The sequence below is a fragment of the Oncorhynchus gorbuscha genome, linkage group LG07 (assembly GCF_021184085.1).
Source record: "Oncorhynchus gorbuscha isolate QuinsamMale2020 ecotype Even-year linkage group LG07, OgorEven_v1.0, whole genome shotgun sequence".
NCBI lineage: Eukaryota > Metazoa > Chordata > Actinopteri > Salmoniformes > Salmonidae > Oncorhynchus > Oncorhynchus gorbuscha.
In genome coordinates this window covers 61,078,537-61,101,197 of record NC_060179.1, presented here as the reverse complement: position 1 = coordinate 61,101,197, position 22,661 = coordinate 61,078,537, and the positions used below count along the sequence as shown (strand labels likewise).

General features: G+C 41.6%; 2 protein-coding genes and 1 non-coding gene across 3 annotated transcripts; 1 reads left to right on the top strand and 2 right to left on the bottom strand.

Annotated features, from left to right (window-relative positions):
* Positions 1 to 973: 973 nt before the first annotated feature.
* LOC124039306 (28 kDa heat- and acid-stable phosphoprotein-like) lies at positions 974 to 4,753 on the bottom strand. Its single transcript, XM_046355252.1, has 6 exons — positions 4,585 to 4,753; positions 3,992 to 4,074; positions 3,169 to 3,243; positions 2,850 to 2,974; positions 2,501 to 2,652; positions 974 to 2,328 (listed from the first exon to the last, which is right to left on the bottom strand). Exons 1-6 carry the CDS (start codon positions 4,595 to 4,597, stop codon positions 2,294 to 2,296), a joined length of 483 nt encoding a protein of 160 aa, XP_046211208.1. The 5' UTR covers positions 4,598 to 4,753; the 3' UTR covers positions 974 to 2,293.
* A 2,352-nt stretch (positions 4,754 to 7,105) lies between these two features.
* Positions 7,106 to 15,744, bottom strand: cby1 (chibby homolog 1 (Drosophila)). The gene is made up of 5 exons (XM_046355251.1): positions 15,468 to 15,744; positions 15,132 to 15,238; positions 14,349 to 14,454; positions 14,109 to 14,221; positions 7,106 to 7,557 (listed from the first exon to the last, which is right to left on the bottom strand). Exons 2-5 carry the CDS (start codon positions 15,207 to 15,209, stop codon positions 7,477 to 7,479), a joined length of 378 nt encoding a protein of 125 aa, XP_046211207.1. The 5' UTR covers positions 15,210 to 15,238; positions 15,468 to 15,744; the 3' UTR covers positions 7,106 to 7,476.
* Positions 15,745 to 16,018: 274 nt separating this feature from the next.
* On the top strand, positions 16,019 to 16,091 carry trnar-ccu. The gene has a single exon. It is a non-coding gene; the product is annotated as a tRNA-Arg (tRNA).
* Positions 16,092 to 22,661: the final 6,570 nt, after the last annotated feature.

The window sequence follows — 22,661 nt, the reverse complement described above, 5'->3', positions numbered from 1 at the left end:
GGTGCCAGGTTTCTTCCAGACGTGACATTTGGCATTTAGGCCAAAGAGCTCAATCTTGGTTTTATCAGACCAGAGAATCGTGCTTGTCATGGTCTGAGATTCCTTAAGTTGCCTATTGTCAAACTTCAAGCGGGCTGTCATGTGCCTTTTACTGAGAAGTGGCTTCTGTCTGCCCCCTCTGCCCTAAAGGCCTGATTGGTGGAGTGCTGCAGAGATGTTTGTCCTTCTGGAAGGTTCTACGATCTCCATAGAGGAACTCTGGAGCTCTGTCAGAGTGGCCATCGGGTTCTTGGTCACCTCCCTGACCAAGGCTCTTCTCCCCCGATTGCGCAGTTTGGCCAGCTCTAGGAAGAGACTTGGTGGTTCCAAACTACTTCCATTTAAGAATGATGGGAGGCCACGGTGTTCTTAGGGACCTTCAATACTGCATAAATGTTTTGGTACCCTTAAGATCTGTGCCGACACAATCCTGTCTGAGCTCTACGGACAATTCCTTCAACCACATGGCTTGCTTTTTGCGCTAACATGCACTGTCAACTGTGGGACCTTACATAGACAGCTGTGTGCCTTTCCAAATCATGACCAAATCAATTGAATTTACGACAATTGCACTCCAATCAAGTTGTAGAAACAATGATAAACAGAAACACGATGCACCTGAGCTCATGGTCAAGTGTCATAGCAAAGGTCTGAATAGCTACGTAAATAACTTGTTTTTTATAAATACATTTGCAAACATTTATAAAAACCTGTTTTTGCTTTATCATTATTGGGTATTGTGTGTAGATTGATGAGGAAAATGTTTTTCATTTAATACATTTTAAAATAAGGCTGGAGCAAAACAAAATGTGTAAAACGGGAAGGGGTCTGAATACTTTGAAAATGCACTGTGTGATGTGTATGGTGCAGCGTAGGCTAAGAATGTATTACGAGTCCATTCAATAAAAGATAAATTAATAACCATTGTTTTGGGTATCATTTATCTATTAATGTATTTATTTCTATACAACAAATGAACTCAAATACAGACAAATCAAACAATTGACCAATCCTGGAGAGTCATTATTATAAACATTAAAACACTTTGTATATACTGTATGTTTTCAAGAGAGAAATGAGTTTCAGCCACCTCCATTCATAGAATATTGCTTTCCTGTTAAAAGGCATCTCAGGTTCCAACCATCACACTATAGCATCCTTATGACTAATAGAGTGGGCGCATTCCTCTGCTCAGCCGTTGCTTATGCATGCCAAATCTTACAATGTCCCGTAAGGTATTTTACCCATCAGCTAACCACATTATGTTATAGCAATCTGGTGCCTGACCACAGTCGATGAGGATGCACGCAACCATTGTTGATGCATTAAACTTCTGAGCAGGGGAACGCAACCATTGACATTGCCCTGTGTAAACTGTCAAAGGCAAAAAATTATAGAAGAGAAAACTGCAAAAGAGACTTACAGTATGAGGCCCCAGCAATGCTTTTTCAAGGTAATTTGAAATATTAACAATGAATTTTTATGCCAACAGAGCTCCTTTTTGACTACAAGACTTTACGCTGCAAGGTGGTTCAATCAGAAATTAGAGCCAGCTGGCGGCTGAAACGCGCTACACATGTTTGGGCAGAAACACCAACATAATAAAGGGTAAAAACTCCAACACCTAAATAGAAGTTGCATAAAGGCTGACATTCCTTTATACATGTTTTGTCTGAGACACTTCTGCCTATGGGACCTCTTCTTTCCCACATCTTTCCTTTGGAGGCAAATGACTTTGAACTGTCAGGTTGTGAATGAAGACAACTGGTATAGATGAAACAGAACATAATAAAGAAAACATAAAGATTTCCTGTATAACATGTTCCTCTGTCCCAACTACCACCACCTGATTCACCTTAATAACAGGTCAGATGAAAGTATACAAACCCCTACTCATCCTCCCACAACACTTCCCATTCATAAGTAAACAGTGTTAAAATGCAAAAAATATAATCAAAGAATGATCTCCAGCAGCTTTAGAATTAGAACACAGGGGAGGAGTGAAGACACTAGAACGCCTGCCGCTGTGACCTCACAGAATACGGAGGAACTAAACAGGCAAACCTGAAGTGCTCCTTTTCCGTCTCCTCCATAACGCCCGGCTCACACCCTTCCCTCATCGGAGATGAAGGGCAGGAGCCCAAGCACATATTACCCCTGAGCTGACAACCCTCATATCGATCCCCTCCTACAGTCTTCTTGTCTCTCCATCCTCCCCAGATCGTTTTCCAGGCCAAGTCCTCGGGAGACAGGCCTAACGCTTGGACTTGGAGTCTTCAGCTTCTTTTTCTAGGAAATCGTCAGATAAAGACAGTCAGGCACTGAATTCAAAAGGAGCAACCAGTCTGTCTGAATAAACAGTGCCTGTATGACTTTCTGACTAACCATTTAAGCCCTGTGTTCCTGTCAGACAGTATAGCACAAAGGACAAGCACAGTATGAGAGATTCCTTATCCCTCACCTTTTTTGAGGCCGTCCCTCTTCTTTTGTGCGTCCTCTCTCTGCTTCTTGATGATGGCCAGCCTGGCGAGGTCGGCCCGTGCCTGGTCTGTCTTCCCCTCTAGGTGAAGCTTCATGTAGCGTTCCTTAGCTTTCTGCTTCTCTATCTCCTCCCTGAGACAGAAAGCAAGATGGTCAAACCGGGTCCTGCTTTCAAGACTTTAGAATGATAACATATCCTTGCCTACACCTACTCCCAAGACTTTCACCAACAAGTCAAAACGGGCTCTTCCGAAATCCACCGACTTCAATCCTTTCATTTTAGACATTGGCATTAGGCCTGAGACTTGAAGGAAAAGAGAGATCCTCACCTCTCTCGGCGTGACAGCTCTTTGGGTGCGTTGACATCAAGCTCGGTCACCTTCTTACTTTTCTGGGATATACGGTTGGGATTCTCAATCTCAATCAATCCTTCCACTCCACTCTTCTTCTTATTCTGCAGTAACAGAACATCAAGCCATTGAACAGAGGGGCAACACTGCAGCTCTGACTGAGGTAGTGCTGGCAAGTAAATGGTAGGTGACACTTTGAAAGTGAGTAGGTGCATCTTGACAAGCCTTTCAGTAAAACCACGACACTTCTAATTCCTTAGCGGACAGACTAGACATTAAAAGGAGATCCCGCACTCACAACGTCCTCCTCTTCACTGCTGCTGTCGTCAGATCCTGATGACTTCTCCTCCTTCTCTACTCCACCGTTCGCCTCCTATCACACATTCACCGGTTAGATAATGTTCAAGACATCATGTCTGTTTGAAATGTATTTGACACCTCTGAATATATAGATATGTTACTAGCTAAATTAACTGGTGCAGGAGGTCGAGCAGCCAGGCTATAGACTGCAAGGTAAACACATTTTTAACCATGCTTGACAATACCTCCAATCGAGGGCAGGTGGAACGCCAAAAAACAGAATAGAGAAAAATATTAAATCCACTTTTTGCAGAGTAAAGAGCTCCCTCGTAATTTAGTTGAAGGACATCGCTATCTTCCCAACATCATTGCTGGAACTAGAAGAGGTCTGTCTTCCCCTCTAGGTGAAGCTTCATGTAGCGTTCCTTAGCTATCTAAATGACGCAGCCACACGTGGAAGAACATGAGAGCACTTTACACAGCTTCACCCAAAAAAAGACCTACACATATTCGAAAGGCATTTATCACACAGTATATTCTAAAGGTATTTCTCAATCTGGATTTAAAATATTTCGGTATATTTATTCGTTGGAGTTACACCTGCAATTTGAAACGGGAGTTTAAGTCACTGGGGGGTTCCAAATCAAGAATTGATGAAATATCAGCAAGTAAATGCAGGTTGAAAATATATTTCCCACGCTTTGCACTTGCAAAGCTGGAACCTTGTATGTGGTCTATAATACAGGGATCTGTTTAGAACTATGTTAACCACAAGGGACAAAAACTAGATATCCCCTCAGAGCCATGGGTCCTTTACTCACCAGCTCTCTCTGTGCTTTCATCTGTCTATCAATCTCTTCAGGGTTGCTGAACTGCTTTCCCCGGCCCTTGTGACCTTTTTTACCTAAAAAACAAACAAACGACAAATGAGAGCAAGGCATGTTGTAGGAGATCAGAGAACTAGAGAGTCAAACATGACGTTCACTCTGCAGGATGGTTACAGATGTCAGAAAGTGATTGAGCTTATTCGCTGCCTTACTATATTGTGGCATAATGTTAACTCATTAGTTACATATCATTACTACTGGGGATTAAATTAACTGGCTGAAATCAACTGGGTACAAATGGTGTTCGCCAGACCAAGTTTAGCGATCAACTACTGTAGTGACAGTAGCCTAGCTTGCAAGCTAACTAATTAGTTAGCTAACAGCTGTAACTAGTTAGCTTGCTAGTTAACTAACGTTACGTCAGTTCTCACGAAACGTTGATACTCAAGTAGAAGATACATTTGACCAGATCCAGCAATTAGTTAGCTAGCAAGCTATATGTCTTGAGTTGATATTACGTTGGCTGGCTAACTTAGCTAACAGTTACACTTGGAACGTTAGCGAAAATAACGTCGCTGGATACTCACCGCCTCTTGGCATATTTGGTATAAGAACTTGAACGACTAAGACCGCAAATAAATAAGTTCACTGTTTCCAGTTAAACATAGAGTTTATTTTCTAAAGAAAAGGCCTTCGCGACACAGTCCTCTTCCAGCTAGACTATCTTTTACCCGCTTCCTGAGAGCAACAAGAGTGGAAGGCGTTAAAAGTACAATGACGCAATATTCAGCCAATCGCTACACAGGGATTTTGACAGACTTGCCAACAGACCATTCACACCAGGAAAACACATGCACAATGTACGAAAAGTAAAAATAGCCAATGATAAACACAGGTCTATAGGTGCGTTGCTTTAACTAAGCACCGCCATAATAACTTTTGTGGCGGTTATTTTTTTCACTAGCAAATTATGCGTTTATATTTTTGTTCAGTACAGTTCACAGACAAGGCATGTGTATGTGTTATTGAAATGATTCAGATCTCCAGACAAAATACATGTCCAAGATGGTCACATTTTCTATTTTGATCCTCCCATTCAAAATTGCAGTCCTTTTTGTTGACATCGGACAGCTTTGTTTTTCGTATAGGATTCAACCTGAGGCCCCTAAAGCATCTCTTTGATCGTCTTCAGACCTGAGCTATAGAGCATGGCCAGTATGATGGAGGATATCCAGGCTGTGTTGCCGTTACCCACGAAAAAATCCCTCATCAGCTCTTTGAAGTAGACACTGATAGCTTTGGGGAAGGTGTAGAACCCAGTAACAACAAAACAGCTGAGCAGCATCATGCTGCCCCCAGCCATCATCAGGGGATGAAGCCTCCATCCTCTTGGTTGTACTGACTCCCATTGTCCATCAAGAGGGTGTTCCTCGCTAGGAGGCAGGAGTGGGGTATGTTACACAATCCATGTCTCAAATGTGGAATGTATATTGTGGAAGGAGGTACTATGGCTCACACTGAGTAATAATTGGTTCATTATATTCATAACCAAACAGTGAAAATGTCACTTTGTTTTTGTTTTCCCCCACACACTGGTGCAATGCTTACTCAATGAACGACTGACTAAACCTTTGGATTATGATTGTATTTACTGCATTTGTTTACAGTGATTTGGCCTGTTTGAGAAAGCTAATCAGATTGAATTTGTCTGATATGGTGTCTGAGATTGCTGTTAATAACAGCCTGTTACTATAGAATTGTCTCTTGCCACACAGAAGTATGATGTAAGTCTATTTACTTGATGGATGGGCTTGTTTGTTTAGGTCTTGAATTAAATATCTGCTTAGTTGCTGGTGTCTGATCTTAACACATTCACTGACACATTTCACCACAATCTCAAGCATCCCCACCAATAAAAGTACTTTGAGTTAATGGAGTGTACAGTTAACCCTCTTAAAGAAAAAGTATAAAAACCTTCTCTTGCATGGGTCCTCAGATCCTCAAAAGGTTCTACAGCTGCATCCCCACCTGGTATGGCAACTGCTCGGCCTCCCACTAGAGGGTAGTGTGTACGGCCCAGTACATCACTGGGGCCCAAGCTTCCTGCCATCCAGGACCGCTATATCAGGCGGTGTCAGAGGAAGGCCCTCGAAATTGTCAAAGACTCCACCCACCCTAGTCGTAGACTGTTCTCTCTGCTACCGCACAGCAAGCGGTACCAGAGCACCAAATCTAGAAGCCTCTGGAACCTAAACAGCTTCTACCCCCAAGCCATAAGCCTCCTGAACATCTAATCAAATGGCTACCCAGACTATTTGCATTGCCCCCCCGTACCCTCTTTTACACTACTGCTCTCTGTTATTATCTATGCATAGTCACTTTAATAACTCTACCTACATGTACAAATGACCTCAATTACCTCAACTAACCGGTGCCCCCACACATTGACTTTGTATCGGTACCCCCTGTAATATAGCCTCGCTATTGTTATTTTACTGCTGCACTTAAATTATTGGTTTTATTTTTGGGGGTATTTTTCTTCAAACTGCACATTTGGTTAAGGGCTTGTAAGTAAGCATTTCACTCTAAGGTCTAACCCTGTTGTATTCAGCACGTGACAAATAACATTGGATTTGACATTGTTAAACACATGGCAAAAACATTACAGGAATGTTACAGTAAAGAATTTTTGCTGAATAATAGGATGCAATGAAGTAAACTGCTGGAGAAATCTGCTGAGATCACTGAAACCAGCTTGTTTTTCAGCTACAGAATTAAATAGCCTACCTTTAATGACATTCCTCACATTCAACATCTGGTGTAACAACATTCTAGCAGTTACATTGTAATAACAATCTCACCTGACCTGTGACAGAAAACCACAGGGATCCAAGAGATGGTAGAAATATCCAGTGACACAGTTTTGAAGATGGAGACCTGTTGAATTTGTAACCTCCACAATCCAGCACATCCTTCTGCTTCTTCTGCCCCCCCCTCCCCTCATATTCTTGCCAGTTTTATCATCAGACGTTGGTCTAAGCTTGCATTAGTATGGGCACTTGTATACTAATACAGACATGTATGCAAACAAAACATAACTACATTTCATAAAGTTAAAACCTTTTAATAAAGTAGAAAGGATATGAAAACAAATATTCTAATACACACAGCTGCCAAACCCATACACACACAGGACGTTGATTATAAATCATAGTATTCTAAAATAGTTCAGCACTGATACGATAATGCTTACAAAAATTAATACATCAAAGAAATTCATTTTTATAAAAGGATAGGGCACATTTAAACTCTCATACCTTCAACGATTTAAAATCCATATAACGTATAGAATGTATAATAGTCTAATTTTACAGCACAGTTGGTCACTAACACTGCCATCCATCACCATCCCTCATCTATCCCCTTAATGAATTCCTTTTCAAGTGTCACTGGGAAACCAGTCTTCAGTTTTCTATTCATCACTTCTTCCTTCGGCTGTGATTTTTCACCTCCTCCAGTTCCTTCTCCATCAGGTGAGACTCTGCAGTGGTTTCTGACAACTTAAAGGAAAGGAAATCGGTTACTTAACCTCTAATATTCTAAGCCGTTTATATTTTTAACTAAGTTAACACATGGAATTGTTTACAGATGGTCATACCATGGATCCTTTAGCTATTGGATTTAGAATTTTAGGACCCTTTAAGGTAATTTGTTTTATTTTTATAAATTTGATAAAATATTGAATTTGGACTTTACTACTATAGCCCAAAGAAACACATTGAATAACACATTCATAAATGGCAAAAAAAGACAAACACCGCTGTAGCTCTGCCACTTTTCACCCCAGCTGTGGAAGGGCGATGGGGATTTGATGGGGATTTTTGTATTATGTTCATTAGATTGACGCACGGGTACATCAATAGAGTCTTAAGGATTTTAAAAGGGAGTGTAGCACTTATTTCTCACTGCCAAAAACACATCATTTTAATTTAGAGAACGCCAAGAAAACATTACCAAATTAAACTCTTTAATCAATTATTATAATGTAGCGGGCAAATTGGGCGTCTACTCGTCCCTCTGCAGGGCACATTTCATCCCTGAAAACTTCCACCGCTATAAACAATGGAAGGAGTGCTGAAGCAAGAAGTTGCTTCTCAAAGTGGATGCTGTCCCTACCATCAATGTGGCTTCTAAAGCATCTCAAACAGCCAGCAACACCAGCAGCGCCCAAGCATTATCATGGGCTTCAGTGAGCATGTAAATCAACCTGGTAAGTGAAAGAGTTAACTTTCTACCTCTATGCTAATGTTTGCTTGCTATATTGCATTTAGCTCACAGCTTTCATCTAAATAACAATGATTCAGATTGTTTAATAGTCACATGTACAGGTTGCAGGTAGCCTAGCGGTTAAGAACGTTGAGCCAGTAACTGAAAGGTCATTGGTTTGAATCCCAAAGACGACTAGGTGAACAATCTGTCGAAGTGCCTTTGAGCAATGCACTTAACCATCATTGCTCCTGTAAGTCGCTCTGGACAAGTGTGTCTGCTAAATGACTCAAATGTAAATGTGATTGCAGGGTACAGTGAAAATCTTAGGCTTCGAGCTCTTACAATGTTTCATCTGAGCTCGAGGCGCCCTCTGTCGGTGCCATCTTAGCCAAGATAAAAACTAAACAAATGTAGACATGTCTGCCAGCTGTTGGTCACTAACTGCTGATGCTGTCATACTATAGATTGCCTTGTACTATGGGAAAGAGTAGTGTTGGGGATTGTGGAGGCTGCACGGTGCGATAATTTGGCCATTTTGTGGCTATAGGGGAGTTTTCTATAAAGCCTGCCGATTGTGGGTTCATCCGAAATGACATTTTGGAGATGCCCCAGAGCCATGCCTTCTCTGGAGGGGTGGATTGTGCTCATTGGGAAAGTTTGTTAAATTTAAATTTTAGGATTAATGTCACGGTTACTTCTTGTTGAAGAGGCAGCTGCTAACATTAGTTTGCTATAGCTAGCTATCCTCTTCCTCCATTTCTGAATGAATTTGTAGCCATTTGTTTTCCGCTAGCAAAATAAGTGAGCTAGATTTTGTTAGTGTACTGCAATATGTCGATAACACAGCTAAGTTTGACACTGGTATGTGCTAGTAAATATCCTAAACCTAGTCAGCTAGACGTGAAGCTAAAACCAGGGAGAGCGAGGAGAGAATTCATTTTCTGTTTCATCTGCTGCTGGCTTGCTAACCATCACTCAAATACATATTTCCACATGTAAATTTATTAAATTAGATTTCTATTCCATAAAAATTGTAATTTAGTCAATATGTTGTGAATATTGTCGAAAAGTTTTCCATACTAAAAAGTGAAGCGCCACTTACAGCTTACCATGTACAGTGCATTCAAAAAGTATTCAGACCCCTTGACTTTTCCACATTTTATTACAACATTCTAAAAATTATTTAAAATATTTTCCCCTCACTATACACAATACCCCATAATGAGAACGCAAAAACAGGTTAATATAAATTTTTGCACGTGTATTACAAATACGGACTATTCCTTCAACCTCATGGCTTGGTTTTTGCACTGACATGCACTGTCAACTGTGGAACCTTATATATACACAGGTTTGTGCCTTTCCAAATCATGTCCAATCAATGGAGTCCACCTGTGGTAAATTCAAATCAAGTTGTAGATACATCAAGGATGATCAATGGAAACAGGATGCACCGGAGCTCAATTGAGTCTCATAGCAAAGGGTCTGAATACGTTAAATGTTTTTTTTAAATGTATACATTTGCAAAGCATTCTAAAAACTTGTTTTCGCTTTGTCAATATGGGGTATTGTGTGTAGACTAATGAGGGAAAACATTATTTAATCAATTTTAGAGTAAGGCTGTAATGTAACAAAATGTGGAAAAAGTCAAGGGGTCTAAATACTTTCCGAATTTAGACCCCTTAATATTAGTTCATATACAGCACCAACTACATAAAATATCTGTTATGGTCCATTCTCTGCTACCTGGACATTAAAGGCTCCTATGAAGATCTCCAATGGCCTATACTCGGAGTTGCTATTCACTATTTGGCCACCGTGGAAGAAAACATGGGGGGGTGTTCTCATTAGAGGCATCATTTGGGTATGGCATACCCTAGCTCAATACCAAAAATGTAAAGTAGACAACAACAAAAAAATAAGCAAAAAAAAGAAACAGCCCCTTTTCAGGACCCTGTCTTTGAAAGATATTTCGTAAAAATCCAATAACTCCTACAGGGAGGAGGTGAGGGCACTCGGAGTGCGGTGTCAGGAAAACAACCTCTCACTCAACATCAACAAAACAAAAGGAGATGATCGTGGACTTCAGGAAGGGAGCACCCCCTTATCCACATCGAAGGGACAGCAGTCGAGAAGGTGGAAAGTTAAAGTTCCTAGGCGTACACATTAGAGACAAACTGAAAATGGTCCACCCACACAGTCAGGAGGCTGAACAAATTTGGCTTGTCACCCAAAACACTGACAAACTTTTACAGATGCGCAAGCGAGAGCATCCTGTCGGGCTGTATCACAGCCTGGTACGGCAAATGCACCGCCCTCAACCGCAAGGCTCTCCAGAGGGTGGTGCGGTCTGCATGCATCACCTGGGGCAAACTACCTGCCCTCCATGACACCTACAGCACCCGATGTCACCGGAAGGCCAAAAGGATCATCAAGGACATCAACCACCCAAGCCACTGCCTGTTCACACCACTACCATCCAGAAGGCGAGGTCAGTACAGGTGCATCAAAGCTGGGACCGAGAGACTGAAAAACAGCTTCGATCTCAAGGCCATCAGACTGCTAAACAGCCATCACTAATTCAGAGAGGCTGCTGCCTATTTTGAGACCCAATCACTGGCCACTTTAATAAACGGATTACTAGTTACTTTATACAATGCACTCTAAATAATGCCACTTTAATAATGTTTACATAACTTACATTACTCATATCACATGTATATACTGCATTTATACCATCTATTGCACCTTGCCTATGCCGCTCGGCCATCGCTCATCCATATACTTATATGTACATATTCTCATTCACCCTTTAGATGTGTGTATTAATTAGGTGGTTGTTGGGGAATTGGTAGATTACTTGTTCGATATTACTGTACTGTCGGAACTAGAAGCAAAAGCATTGCGCTACACTCGCATTAACATCTGCTAACTAATGTGTATGTGACAAATAACATTTGATTTGAAAGCAGCTGCCTGTGCACCTTTCGTCTCACTTTTAGAAAGCAGAAACCTTGCCAGTTTGCTTTGCTATAATAAATGTGCATTGTCATGCAGTGACAGAATGATAGGCCTAATTGCGATAATGAAAATCATTAATGATTTCTTAGTTGGGCTAGCCTACATCCCTAATCCCTACCCACCGCTCACTCCATCAATCTTGGTCGTCCATCTTTTTAAATTAAAATGTGATATTCTTACAGATCAATCCGGCTGGCAAGATCATTAAACATTGCTAAGTTATTTAGCTGTAGTGTGGATTTATGGCAGTTTAAAAATATATGTATGTGTAAATCAGACTAGCTGGCAGGTGGAAAAATCTGAGCGAGCCACCCCCTCGTTGGATACTGTTACAATGAATATTGTCTGAGCTGCCTTGTTGATACAACGCTTCAATATTCACTAAATGTTTCTCTTCCCTGGTGAATAATGCAGACCGGAAGCCACAAGGGTGGCTTCATATACAGTAGTTTATAGCAGGGGGTCAGTAACCTTTTTCACGTGGAGTGCCAATTTACAATTGCTCCTACCATTTCTAAAGATTTGCGAGCCAGGTATGATTTAAATATAGGTCTAAGCATTGTAAGCTACTTAACTGTGCCCCCATCAATGTCCAACTGCCCACAAACTAAATAAGGATATAGCTGGTTACTCGTCAGAGGCGCCGTCCATTCATACCAGGCCACGGAGCTCCACTATGCCTACTTGTACTGAGGCGCTGAGTCTTTGCCAAGATATGCCACACCTGTCAGGTAGATGGACTGTCAAAGAAGCCAATTAAACAACGTGATCATTACACAGATGCACATTGTGCTTGGAACAATAAAAGGCCACTCTAAGATGTGCAGTTTTGTCACACAGCACAATGCCACAGATGTCTTAAGTTTCAATATCACATGCACAAGTACAGTGAAATGCCTTCCTTGCAAACTCAAAACCCAAATGCAATAATCAATAACAATTTATTACTAGAAAAAATAAATAAATATGAAACACACAAGTAAGCAAGCATACTAAATACAGGGTCAGTTTCAATACCATATTTACAATGTGCAGGGATGCTGGTGTGATGGAGGTAGATATGTATAGGGGTAAGATGACTAGGCATCATGATATAAGATAAACAGAGTAGCAGCAGCTTGCATGTGAGTGGGTGACTCTACACACTCGCACACCAATGATCACACCTGTCAGGTGGATGGATTATCTTGACAAAGGAGAAATGCTCACAAACACGAATATAAACAAATTTGTGCACCAAATTTGAGAGAAATAAGCTTTTTGTGTGTATGGACCATTTCTGGGATCTTTTATTTCAGCACATGAAACATGGGACCAGGGCATAAAATGTCATTTTTGGTCCACCAGCCACTGTGGCAAGTAGATTAAAAAACAAATCTATCAGCCACTCAGGTTTTTTACCAGCCCAAATATTTTTGTTCTGCTAACATTACACAAACACACACAAAAAAAAACAATGAGCATGCTTTGTAATGTTTCTAAAACAAATGTATTACTATTAAGAAGTAGTGTGGTATTTTGTTTAATTTCATGTTTTGTGAGTCTTCAGCAAAATATCACAGATGAGACTAAAATGTTCACCAGTCCCTTTAAGGGCGGGGGGTTACCGTGCTAACTTGACTTCATTTTTGTGCCGGTGAGATAGAAGCATTGTCTTCTCTTCCCAACAGTTTAAACTCTAACATGGAAGAACAAGAGGCGGTAACTCACCAGCATTCCGACCAGAAATACAACTTTCCCAAATTGGATTATTTGTTCATACCCCCCAATTGAACTTATCCCTTTAGCTGCTCCAAGACATCGCCGGCGGAGAAAAGGTATTCGGACTGGACTTCTAGTCCGACTCAAGAGGCATGAACACCATCCACCGTTTTCCATTATATTACTCGCCAATGTTCAGTCCCTGGACAACAAAGTAGACGGGCTCAGGGTGATTTGATTTGACCACCCTCCAATCGTGGCTGGTGAAATAGACATCTTTACCCGCCAATGCCAAAATGTTAGGCCCTGCATTAGATCAACACTTTACATGTTGCATTTATATTTTTGTTCAGTGTACTTAAAAAACACTTCAACCAGTAAAATGGCTCTTTAGCTTTGCTACAGCCTATTTCAATGAGTGTTCGCATTCTAACATAGAATGCTGCATCCAAATAGGTATTTCGCAACAATCACAAACAAATATAATCTTAGCGACTGTTAAAGCATTAATCAAAACAACAATGTAAGCCAACTAAGTAATAAATAAGTGGCCTCCGCAGCTAGCACTGCGCCACCAGATTCTTGGTTCGAGCCCAGGCTCTGTCGGCCGCGACCGGGAGGCGACGCACAATTGGCCTAGCGTCGTCCGGGTTAGGGAGGGTTTGGCCGGCAGGGATATCCTTGTCTTATCGCCCACTAGCAACTCCTGTGGCGGGCCGGGTGCAGTGCATGCTGACCAGGTCGCCAGGTGTACGGTGTTTCCTCTGACACATTTGTGCGGCTGGCTTCCGGGTTGGATGTGCATTGTGTCAAGAAGCAGTGCGGATACGTTGGGTTGTGTTGTGTTTTGGAGGACGCATGGCTCTCGACCTTCACCTCTCCTAAGTCCGTACGGGAGTAGCAGCGATGAGACAAGACTGTAACTACTACCAATTAGGTTTAAAAAAAGTAATAACTAAGTAAATCTGGGCTATGGTGTATAGGCGCAGACAGTAAAGGGCAGTTGTTAACCCAACGTGTCTGTTGTACTTGTTTATGACGTGAATAGTGACTGAGGATAAAAAAAAGGAGTCGCTTATTCACCCTGCAACCTGCAACTGTATGGCTGATGATAACTCACCATGTCCAACAGGAGGTCAATCTTCAGCCTCAGTAGGTTGTTCTCCTCTTCAAGCTGTAAGTTCCTCTTTTTTAGTCTTTGCACCTCCTTCCCTGATGCATTCCCTCCAGACTCTGGGGGCAAGAAACAAAACACATGAAGGAAAACAAAAAGGATCAGTGGGGGATCAGATAGATCAGACTTCTTACAGTAGCAGTGCAGTTAGTGCAGTTTTCTACTGCATTAAAGAAGATCAGTTACCTGCAATCCATTGTCCCTCTTCAAATTTCAAGCTCTGCCCCCCGATGTTCATTGCAGGGGCTCCATATTCAAGACCCAACTCTATTTCTCTCGTAGACCGATCCAACTAGACCGAACAAATGACCCAACAAAGGGGTGATTACACAGACTAACTGCAGATAACCAACAACAGATGCACATAGAGCTCCACAGTGGAGGTGTCATAATACTTATACAATCTATCGATCAAACAGGGAAATGGATCCAATCGTTTTGCACCTTTCATTTTCCCCCATAGGGGATTTTAGAAACACTTAAAGGGCTGTTTCTCATGTAGGCTTACCCTGGCTCGAGGTTTTGATAACCTTGTCAATCTTTCTCAGACAAAGTTACTTTTATATTCAAGTCCATTTACTCTCAGATTTGAGGGGGTAAATACAGCCGAATATATTGTTAAGTCACTTTGTCCTTATTTTAAATGTTTCTAAAAATGTCCTATGGGAAGACTGAATGGTGGAAAAACGATTGGAACCATTTCCGTATTTGATCGCTAGGTTATGGTTATTATGACACATACTGTGGTGTAATACTCAGGGTTTCCTAAACTCAGACCCTCCCCCCATAGTTGATTCAAATAACCAATGTATCATCCAGCTTTGATTATTTGAATCAGCTGTATAAAGCTATGGCAAAAAAACTAAACGTGCACCCAGGGGTGGCCCCAGCCCAGGACCAAGTGTGTGAAACCCTGCTCTGGTACACAAGGATGTGTTTGCGGATTACAGGGGAATTTGATCAACTCACCGTGTGCAGATTGGAGAGAGAAACAGATTTGCGAGGAGGGGTTTTCTTTGGACTGAAGGTGTTTCCAAAAAACGGCATCTTCTTAATCAGCGGCGTTATAGATAGCTCTGAAGTGAGACAAACAGAGTTTGTGGAAGTTTAATGTTGGATTCATAACTTCTTACTTTGCAGCTTTAGAAATAATCAAGTAGCGTTAACTAGCTACGCAAAGCGATAGCTAGGACTAATAGCATTGCCAGCTAGCCAAGGCTACCAACAGCTAACAATACATCACTATCTTTGCTGTTTTGATGATGTAGCTAGCTTAATCTGCTACTGTACAGCGCTAATATTTACCTTATTCCTTATCAATTGGTTAGCAGAGGCTTCCCTTCTCTTTTTTCGCCCAGCTAAGTTATTTTTTACCTGCTTTTTTACACACATGCAGGTTACTGCGCAAGATCCATTTTGCCCCAACCGGGTAATAATGGAAGAATCTACAAATGGCAGCACAGCATTTGAGTTGGATGATATCAAATAATGTTACAATGTTATGATTTTTTACTTTAACTACATACAATTCGATTCTATATAATATGACAAAGTCTAGGTTTGATCCTTGTAATAATGTAAACATTTGATCAATACCCCTGCTGTTGAGTTTAAGTGGAATAGTCTGTCAATGTGAATGTATCACCATGGTGATAGCGTCACTTTGTGGTTGTTTACAGAAAGTTTGGATCTAACTATTTTCCCCGATAAATAGTTTTCTGTGTGTCATTCAGTACTAGATTTAACAGATTTATCAGCCGATACAAAAAGTCGTGCCCTTCACAGTTACTACATTTCCCGTGGTTATCACGAATATTAATTTGATTAAAGGCCTAACCCCGCCCATTTCACAACTAGCCCCAGTGGCCTAATGGATAAGGCACTGGCCTCCTAAGCCAGGGATTGTGGGTTCGAGTCCCATCTGGGGTGAATTATTTTTGTCTGTTGAATTGTTCAAAGCCGTGTCAACAACTAAATACAATGTTTATTATCAACATAGCAAATAGCTTAAAAAACGTACATTGATATATATACACACATTATGAATCTTATCAAATTTACAAAGATTATAGTTGGAAATGTGTAGCCAAAGTCATCCTACAAAAGATCAATCTCATGTAGCCTCATTGCTGACCATGCCGCTCGTGGCAAAATAAATGTACTCAATTTATTCAATCACTGCTCGCGCGGGCCAAGGAGCTTCTGCTTTGCAAGTGATAAAATAGTAGTCAGTTCTATTTGTGATGCTGTACGAGGTGCAAGTCCTGCCTCTCCCATCTCGCACAGCCGGTTTGGGTACGGTGTAACAACTATGACAGACAAAAGGAGGAAAAAAAATCCAGAAAAACACATTGTAGGATTTTTAATGAATTTATTTGCCAATTATGGTGGAAAATAAGTATTTGGTCACCTACAAACAAGCAAGATTTGTCTCTCACAGACCTGTAACTTCTTCTTTAAGAGGCTCCTCTGTCCTCCACTCGTTACCTGTATTAATGGCACCTGTTTGAACTTGTTATCAGTATAAAAGACACCTGTCCACAACCACAAACAGTCACACTCCAAACTCCACTATGGCCAAGACCAAAGAGCTGTCAAAGGACACCAGAAACAAAATTGTAGACCTGCACCAGGCTGGGAAGACTGAATCTGCAATAGGTAAGCAGCTTGGTTTGAAGAAAGCAACTGTGGGAGCGTTTATTAGGAAATGGAAAACATACAAGACCACTGATAATCTCCCTCGATCTGGGGCTCCACGCAAGATCTCACCCCGTGGGGTCAAAATGATCACAAGAACGGTGAGCAAAAATCCCAGAACCACACGGGGGGACCTAGAGAATGGCCTGCAGAGAGCTGGGACCAAAGTAACAAAGCCTACCATCAGCAAGGGCATTGAAGATGAAACGTGGCTGGGTCTTTCAGCATGACGAAGTGTGAAGTTGCTAGATATTGGCAGAAACTAGAACAAGCTGTCGTACCCGTTGATCCAGAGCATCCCAAACGTGCTCAATGGGTGACTTCTGGTAACTATTCTGACCATGGAACAACTGGGACATATTCAGCTTCCAGGAATTGTGTACAGATTCTTGAAGATAGGGGGCACTGCATTATCATGCTGAAACATTAGGTGATGGCGGCAGATGAATGGCACGACAATGCCAGACAGGATCTCGTCACGGTGCATTCAAGTTGCCATTGATAAAATGCAATTGTGTTCGTTTTCCATAGCTTATGCCTACCCATACGATAACCCCACGCTATCATGGGGCACTCTGTTCACAACGTTGACCTCAGCAAACCGCTCACTCACACAACACCATACACATGGTCTGGGAACAGCTCTGGTAGACATTCCTGCAGTCAGCATGCCAATTGCACACTCCCTCAAAACTAGAGACATCTGTGGCATTGTGTTGTGTAACAAAACTGCACATTTTAGTGTCCTTTTATTGTCCTCAGCACAAGGTGGACCTATGTAATGATCATGCTGTTTAATCAGCATTTTGATATGTCCCACCTGTTAGGTGGATGGATTATTTTGGCAAAGGAGACATTTTCAGTAACAGTGAACAAATTTGTGCACAAAATTTGAGAGAAATAAGCTTTTTGTGCGTATGGAGAATTTCTAGGCTCTTTTATTTCAGCACATGAAACATGGGGCCAACACTTTACATGTTGCATTTATATTTTTGTTAAGTGTATATGCAACTGCAACGGAAGGTGCATAAACTGGTAGCCTGGTTTCTCATTTTCAAGTCAAGGAGGTTAAGTGATGTCGTTATCGAAGATTTGCCATCGTCCCTGTTCCTTGTCATACAAATTCTCTTTCAGGCCCCACCACCATTAAAACTGAAGTGGCTTAAAAATGCTATTTTTAGAGCTAAGCAGGGAATGTTATCTCACTCTCAGTGCAGAAACCCGCTACATTAAAAAGGACTAAAATACACTCCGGGTGCTAGGAATTGAATCCCTCTTTTCCTAAGCCCGTGCACAGGCTTACTACAGTCTCTTTGGGACTGAAACCTTCTACATTGTAATGACATGTTTAGTTCCAATGTGGTGCTAGTTACACCCCACATATGTCCTTGCCATTAGCCCACCTTCTCTTCTCCCTACACGATGGTGCAAGGGATGGTAGGCTATATTACAACCTCATGTCCTCTCCCCTCCCCTACCCCTCCATGCCCTCTTCTCCCCTCATGTACAACCTGTACATGCATGAATAACCTATGAGCTTGTATTTAGGTGTGGTGTGGTGAGGTGTGGGGATAGATCTTGTGATTTGTGTGCTACTGTACATGTTAATTGATTACATGATTTCTGTGTAATAACTCTAAATAGTTTGTCTTGAATTGATTGCTGCATAGTATGATAAATGGTAGAGTACGGTACTGACCACAGATGACAGAGCTGTCATGTTCTCTGTGCTGTACTGTAATCGGTCTCTGTTAATAGAGCCACTGCAGCAGGAGACAACATAACGTGTTGCTTAGGAGGAACAGTACTGCCGGTTCTCACTGAGGGGACTGATTGGCCATAGCCTCTCTGTCTCTGGAACCTAAAATAACCAGAAAGTACACTCTGACTGACACCTGAGATGTGCACATGATCATATATGTGCGAACTCTGCTCATCAGTGCCTAATTTAAAATACCCTCTTTTGACTTTTTATGGGTCCCACATGCTCCAGTGTAGTGCATGTGTTCCCCACAGTCCCATGCCATTACATGCTGTATTTAAGGAGGAGACTAGTTTCTCCTGTCTTTCAAGGACTTGTAATAACCAGTAGATAATAAACAACAAACCAAGTTACCACAACTAATAACACAATTACATTTCCCCTCCTGCCCTCTCCCACTCCCTCCCTCCCTCCCTCCCTCCCTCCTCAGGAACCTATAACAACCAGTGTTTGACCTGAGCAGGGTGTCATTGGTAGGGAATATAATGTCCGGGGCGCGGACAGTGTTGGAGTAGATACCAGGGCTGACGTTACACTCTGACCAGACACAGGCCCTGAGACAGAGTAAAAGACAGTCATGTCAGTCCTTTGAATTATATATGGTGGTATCTGATGGGTTTTATGCCATGCTAATTGACCCTCTGGGATTAATAAATCTTATTGGAATGAACTTCATATGCTTCCCCCAAATGTAATTATATGAATGGCAAACTGATATCTTGCTCAATTTAATTTCTAAGCCTGGGGAGTAGGAGAAATATATTGTTTGTATAATGTGATTAAATGGCAGCTGTACTTGCCATGATTCTATCTATGCATTTATATTGTAAAATAACATTTTGTTTTGTGTGCATATTACTTCAAGAAATAATAGTGTCCTATAAGCCCATGTCAGCTGGGTACCAATAGTTGTATGACACTTATAAATGAATAAATCTGTCAATTAATCAATCTGTCTTTCAGCATCTGATATGTCCCTACGTCACCTTTTCTACATTATTATTGCCTTTCCCCTGGTCCCTCCACCAGACTACTAACCATCCTACAACGTGTCCTTCCATGGAGACATCTACAACCTGAGTGGCTATGGGGTGATGTGGAGGAAGCATGGGGAGGACCTCTCCTACGATCTCTGTCCCCAGGGACCAGGCCAGGGTTAAAGACCTCGCCTCCCTCAAGCACATCATGAGATACAACAGTGAATGCTGCTACAGTATATTCTTATTTTATCAGACTTGGGTTGGTAACGCTAGTCCATTTATACTTAGGCAGATGCAAGTAACACCAGGCTTGTAGTGTCTGTAGGCTGCAGCTGCAGCTGTAATCTGTCTGGAAAAAACTAGCCTTTCATTCCGGTCTGCTCAAACTATCCCTATAATTAGAATGAGAATTCAGATAGAGATTCAATTATTCAACCTCACGAGGAAGATAGATCATTTATATGAGTGGATGTACTGTATTGTCATGTCTGCTGTTCTAACTTCTGAACTCAGTGCTTTTGAACTGTGTCTCCAGACTACAGGAAAGACCCGTACTCCAAGGGCCATTCCTGTAAAACCATCTGCTGTCGCAACAACCTGAGTCTGAAAAGGTTGAGGTTCAAATATCACCATGCCCAGTCCAGACATTCATTCACTCACTCATAAATTAAGAATATCAAAGGGAACATGATGGCACAATTTAGTCTTTCAGTGCATCACAAAACTAGAGTAGCATTCAAGTAAAACAAATGGGCACTTTTAATTCTCTCTCTCGCCTTCCCTCTCCTAGGTAAACTGACTTCCACCTGGCCCTCAGTTAACAGCAGAGCCTGCTTCCGTTCACCACTCCTGGGGGCCTGCTTCCGTTCTCCTGGGGCCACTTCAACAGCAAAGCCCCCCAGGGTCTGCCGCAATCATATACAGTGCATTAGGAAAGTATTCAGTCCTCTTGATTTTTTCCACATTTTGTTTTGTTACAGGCTTTATTTAAAATATATGATTTCCCTCATCAGTCTACACACAACACCCCATAATGACAAAGCAAAAACAGGTTTTTAGATTTTTTTGCCACAAATAAAATACCTTATTTAAATAAGTATTCAGACCCTTTGCTATGGAGACTTGAAATTGAGTTCAGGTGCATCCTGTTTCCATTGATCATCCTTGAGATGTTTCAACAACTTGATTGGAATCCACCTGTGGTAAATTCAATAGATTGGATATGATTTGGAAAGGCACACACCTGTCTATATAAGGTCCCACAGTTGACAGTGCATGTCAGAGCAAAAACCAAACCATGAGATTGAAGGAATTGTCCAAGAGCAGACAGGACTGTGTCGAGGCACAGGTCTGGGGAAGAGTCACAAAACATTTCTGCAGTATTGAAGGCCCCCAAGATCACAGTGGCCTCCATCATTCTTAAATGGAAGTAGTTTGGAACCACCAATACTCTTCCTAGAGCTGGCCGCCTGGCCAAACTGAACAATCGAGGGAAAGGGCCTTTGTTCAGGGAGGAGACCAAGAACCCAATGGTCACTCTGACAGAGCTCTGGAGTTCCTCTGTGGAAATGGGAGAACCATTCAGAAGGACAACCATCTCTGCACCCCACGAATCAATATGGTAGAGTGGCCAGACGGAAGCCCCTCCTCAGGAAAAGGCCCATGATAGCTCACTTGGAGTTTGCCAAAAGTCACTTAAAACCTCTTTGCGCTAGTGGGCACTATTTTCACATCCGGATGAAAAGCAGGCCCAAAGTAAACTGCCTGCCACTCAGGCCCAGAAGCTAGGGTATGCATATAATTGGGAGATATGGATAGAAAACACTCTAAAGTTTCTAAAACTGTTAAAATTATGTCTGTGAGTGTAACAGAACTTATTTGGCAGGCGAAACCCCGAGGACAAACCATTCAGGAAAACAATTTTTTGAGGTGACTGTTTTCAATTGGTTTTCTATGGGAATCTAGATTTCTGAGGCATCTGGTTGCAGTTCCTATGGCTTCCACTAGATGTCAACAGTCTTTAGAATTTGGTTGATGTTTTTCTTTTTGAGTAATGAAGAAGTAGCCCTTTACTTTCTGGGTGTCGAGCCAAGTGAAGTGTTTTGTTTGGGGGGCGCGATCTGGGGCTCGCTCCACTTTAATTTTATCCGCTATTGAACACAGTATATTCCGTCTTAAATTGTATCGATTATTTACATTTTAAAATACCTAAAGTTGGATTAGGAAAGTTGTTTGAAATGTTTGGACCAAGTTTACAAGTAACTTTTTAGATAAGTTGTAGTCATCTTGGGCGAGTTGGAACCGGTGTTTTTCTGAATCAAATGCGCCAAATAAATGGACATTTTGGGGATATAACGATGGAATTTATCGAACAAAAGGACCATTTGTGATGTTTATGGGACATTTTGGAGTGCCAATAGAAGAAGATCTTCAAAGGTAAGGCATGAATTATATCGTTATTTCTGAGTTTTGTGTCGCGCCTGGGCGGTTGAAATATGATTGTCATGTGTTTGTATGATGGCGTGCTATCCTCAGATAATCGCATGGTTTGCTTTCTCCGTAAAGCCTTTTTGAAATCTGACACGGTAGCTGGATTAACAAGAAGTTAAGCTTTAATTTGGTGTATTGCACTTGTGAGTTTATGAAAGTTAAATATTTCTAATAATTTAATTTGAATTTCGCACTCTGTTGTCGAAACGTCCCACTAATGGAACATCTAGCCGTAACAGGACTCTCAGACCATGAGAAACAAGATTCTCTGGTCTGATGAAACCAAGATTGAACTAGTCTCTGAATGTCCTTGAGTGGCCCAGCCAGAGCCCAGACTTGAACCCGATTGAAAATCTCTGGAGAGACCTGAAAATAGATGTGCATCCAACGCTCCCATTCAACCTGACAGAGCTTCAGAGGATCTACAGAAAAGAATGGGAGGAAACTCACCAAAATCAGGTGTGCCAAGCTTGTAACTTAAGTTTTGAGGCAGCGTGCAATTGGCATGCTGATTGCAGGAATGTCCACCAGAGCTGTTGCCAGATAATTGAATGATAATTTCTCTACAAT

Bases quoted from the DNA above. Each gene is read 5' to 3' on its own strand.
- LOC124039306 (XM_046355252.1), bottom strand. The intron at 3,244-3,991 runs GTGAGTAAAGGA...AATGTGTGATAG, and splicing joins TGAAAGCACAGAGAGAGCTG to GAGGCGAACGGTGGAGTAGA. The intron at 2,329-2,500 runs GTGAGGGATAAG...ACGATTTCCTAG, and splicing joins GAGGGACGGCCTCAAAAAAG to AAAAAGAAGCTGAAGACTCC.
- cby1 (XM_046355251.1), bottom strand. From the start codon at position 15,209: ATGCCGTTTTTTGGAAACACCTTCAGTCCAAAGAAAACCCCTCCTCGC. The intron at 14,455-15,131 runs GTGAGTTGATCA...TGTTCGGTCTAG, and splicing joins CTCTCTCCAATCTGCACACG to TTGGATCGGTCTACGAGAGA. The intron at 14,222-14,348 runs GTAACTGATCTT...TCTTGCCCCCAG, and splicing joins AGAGGGACAATGGATTGCAG to AGTCTGGAGGGAATGCATCA.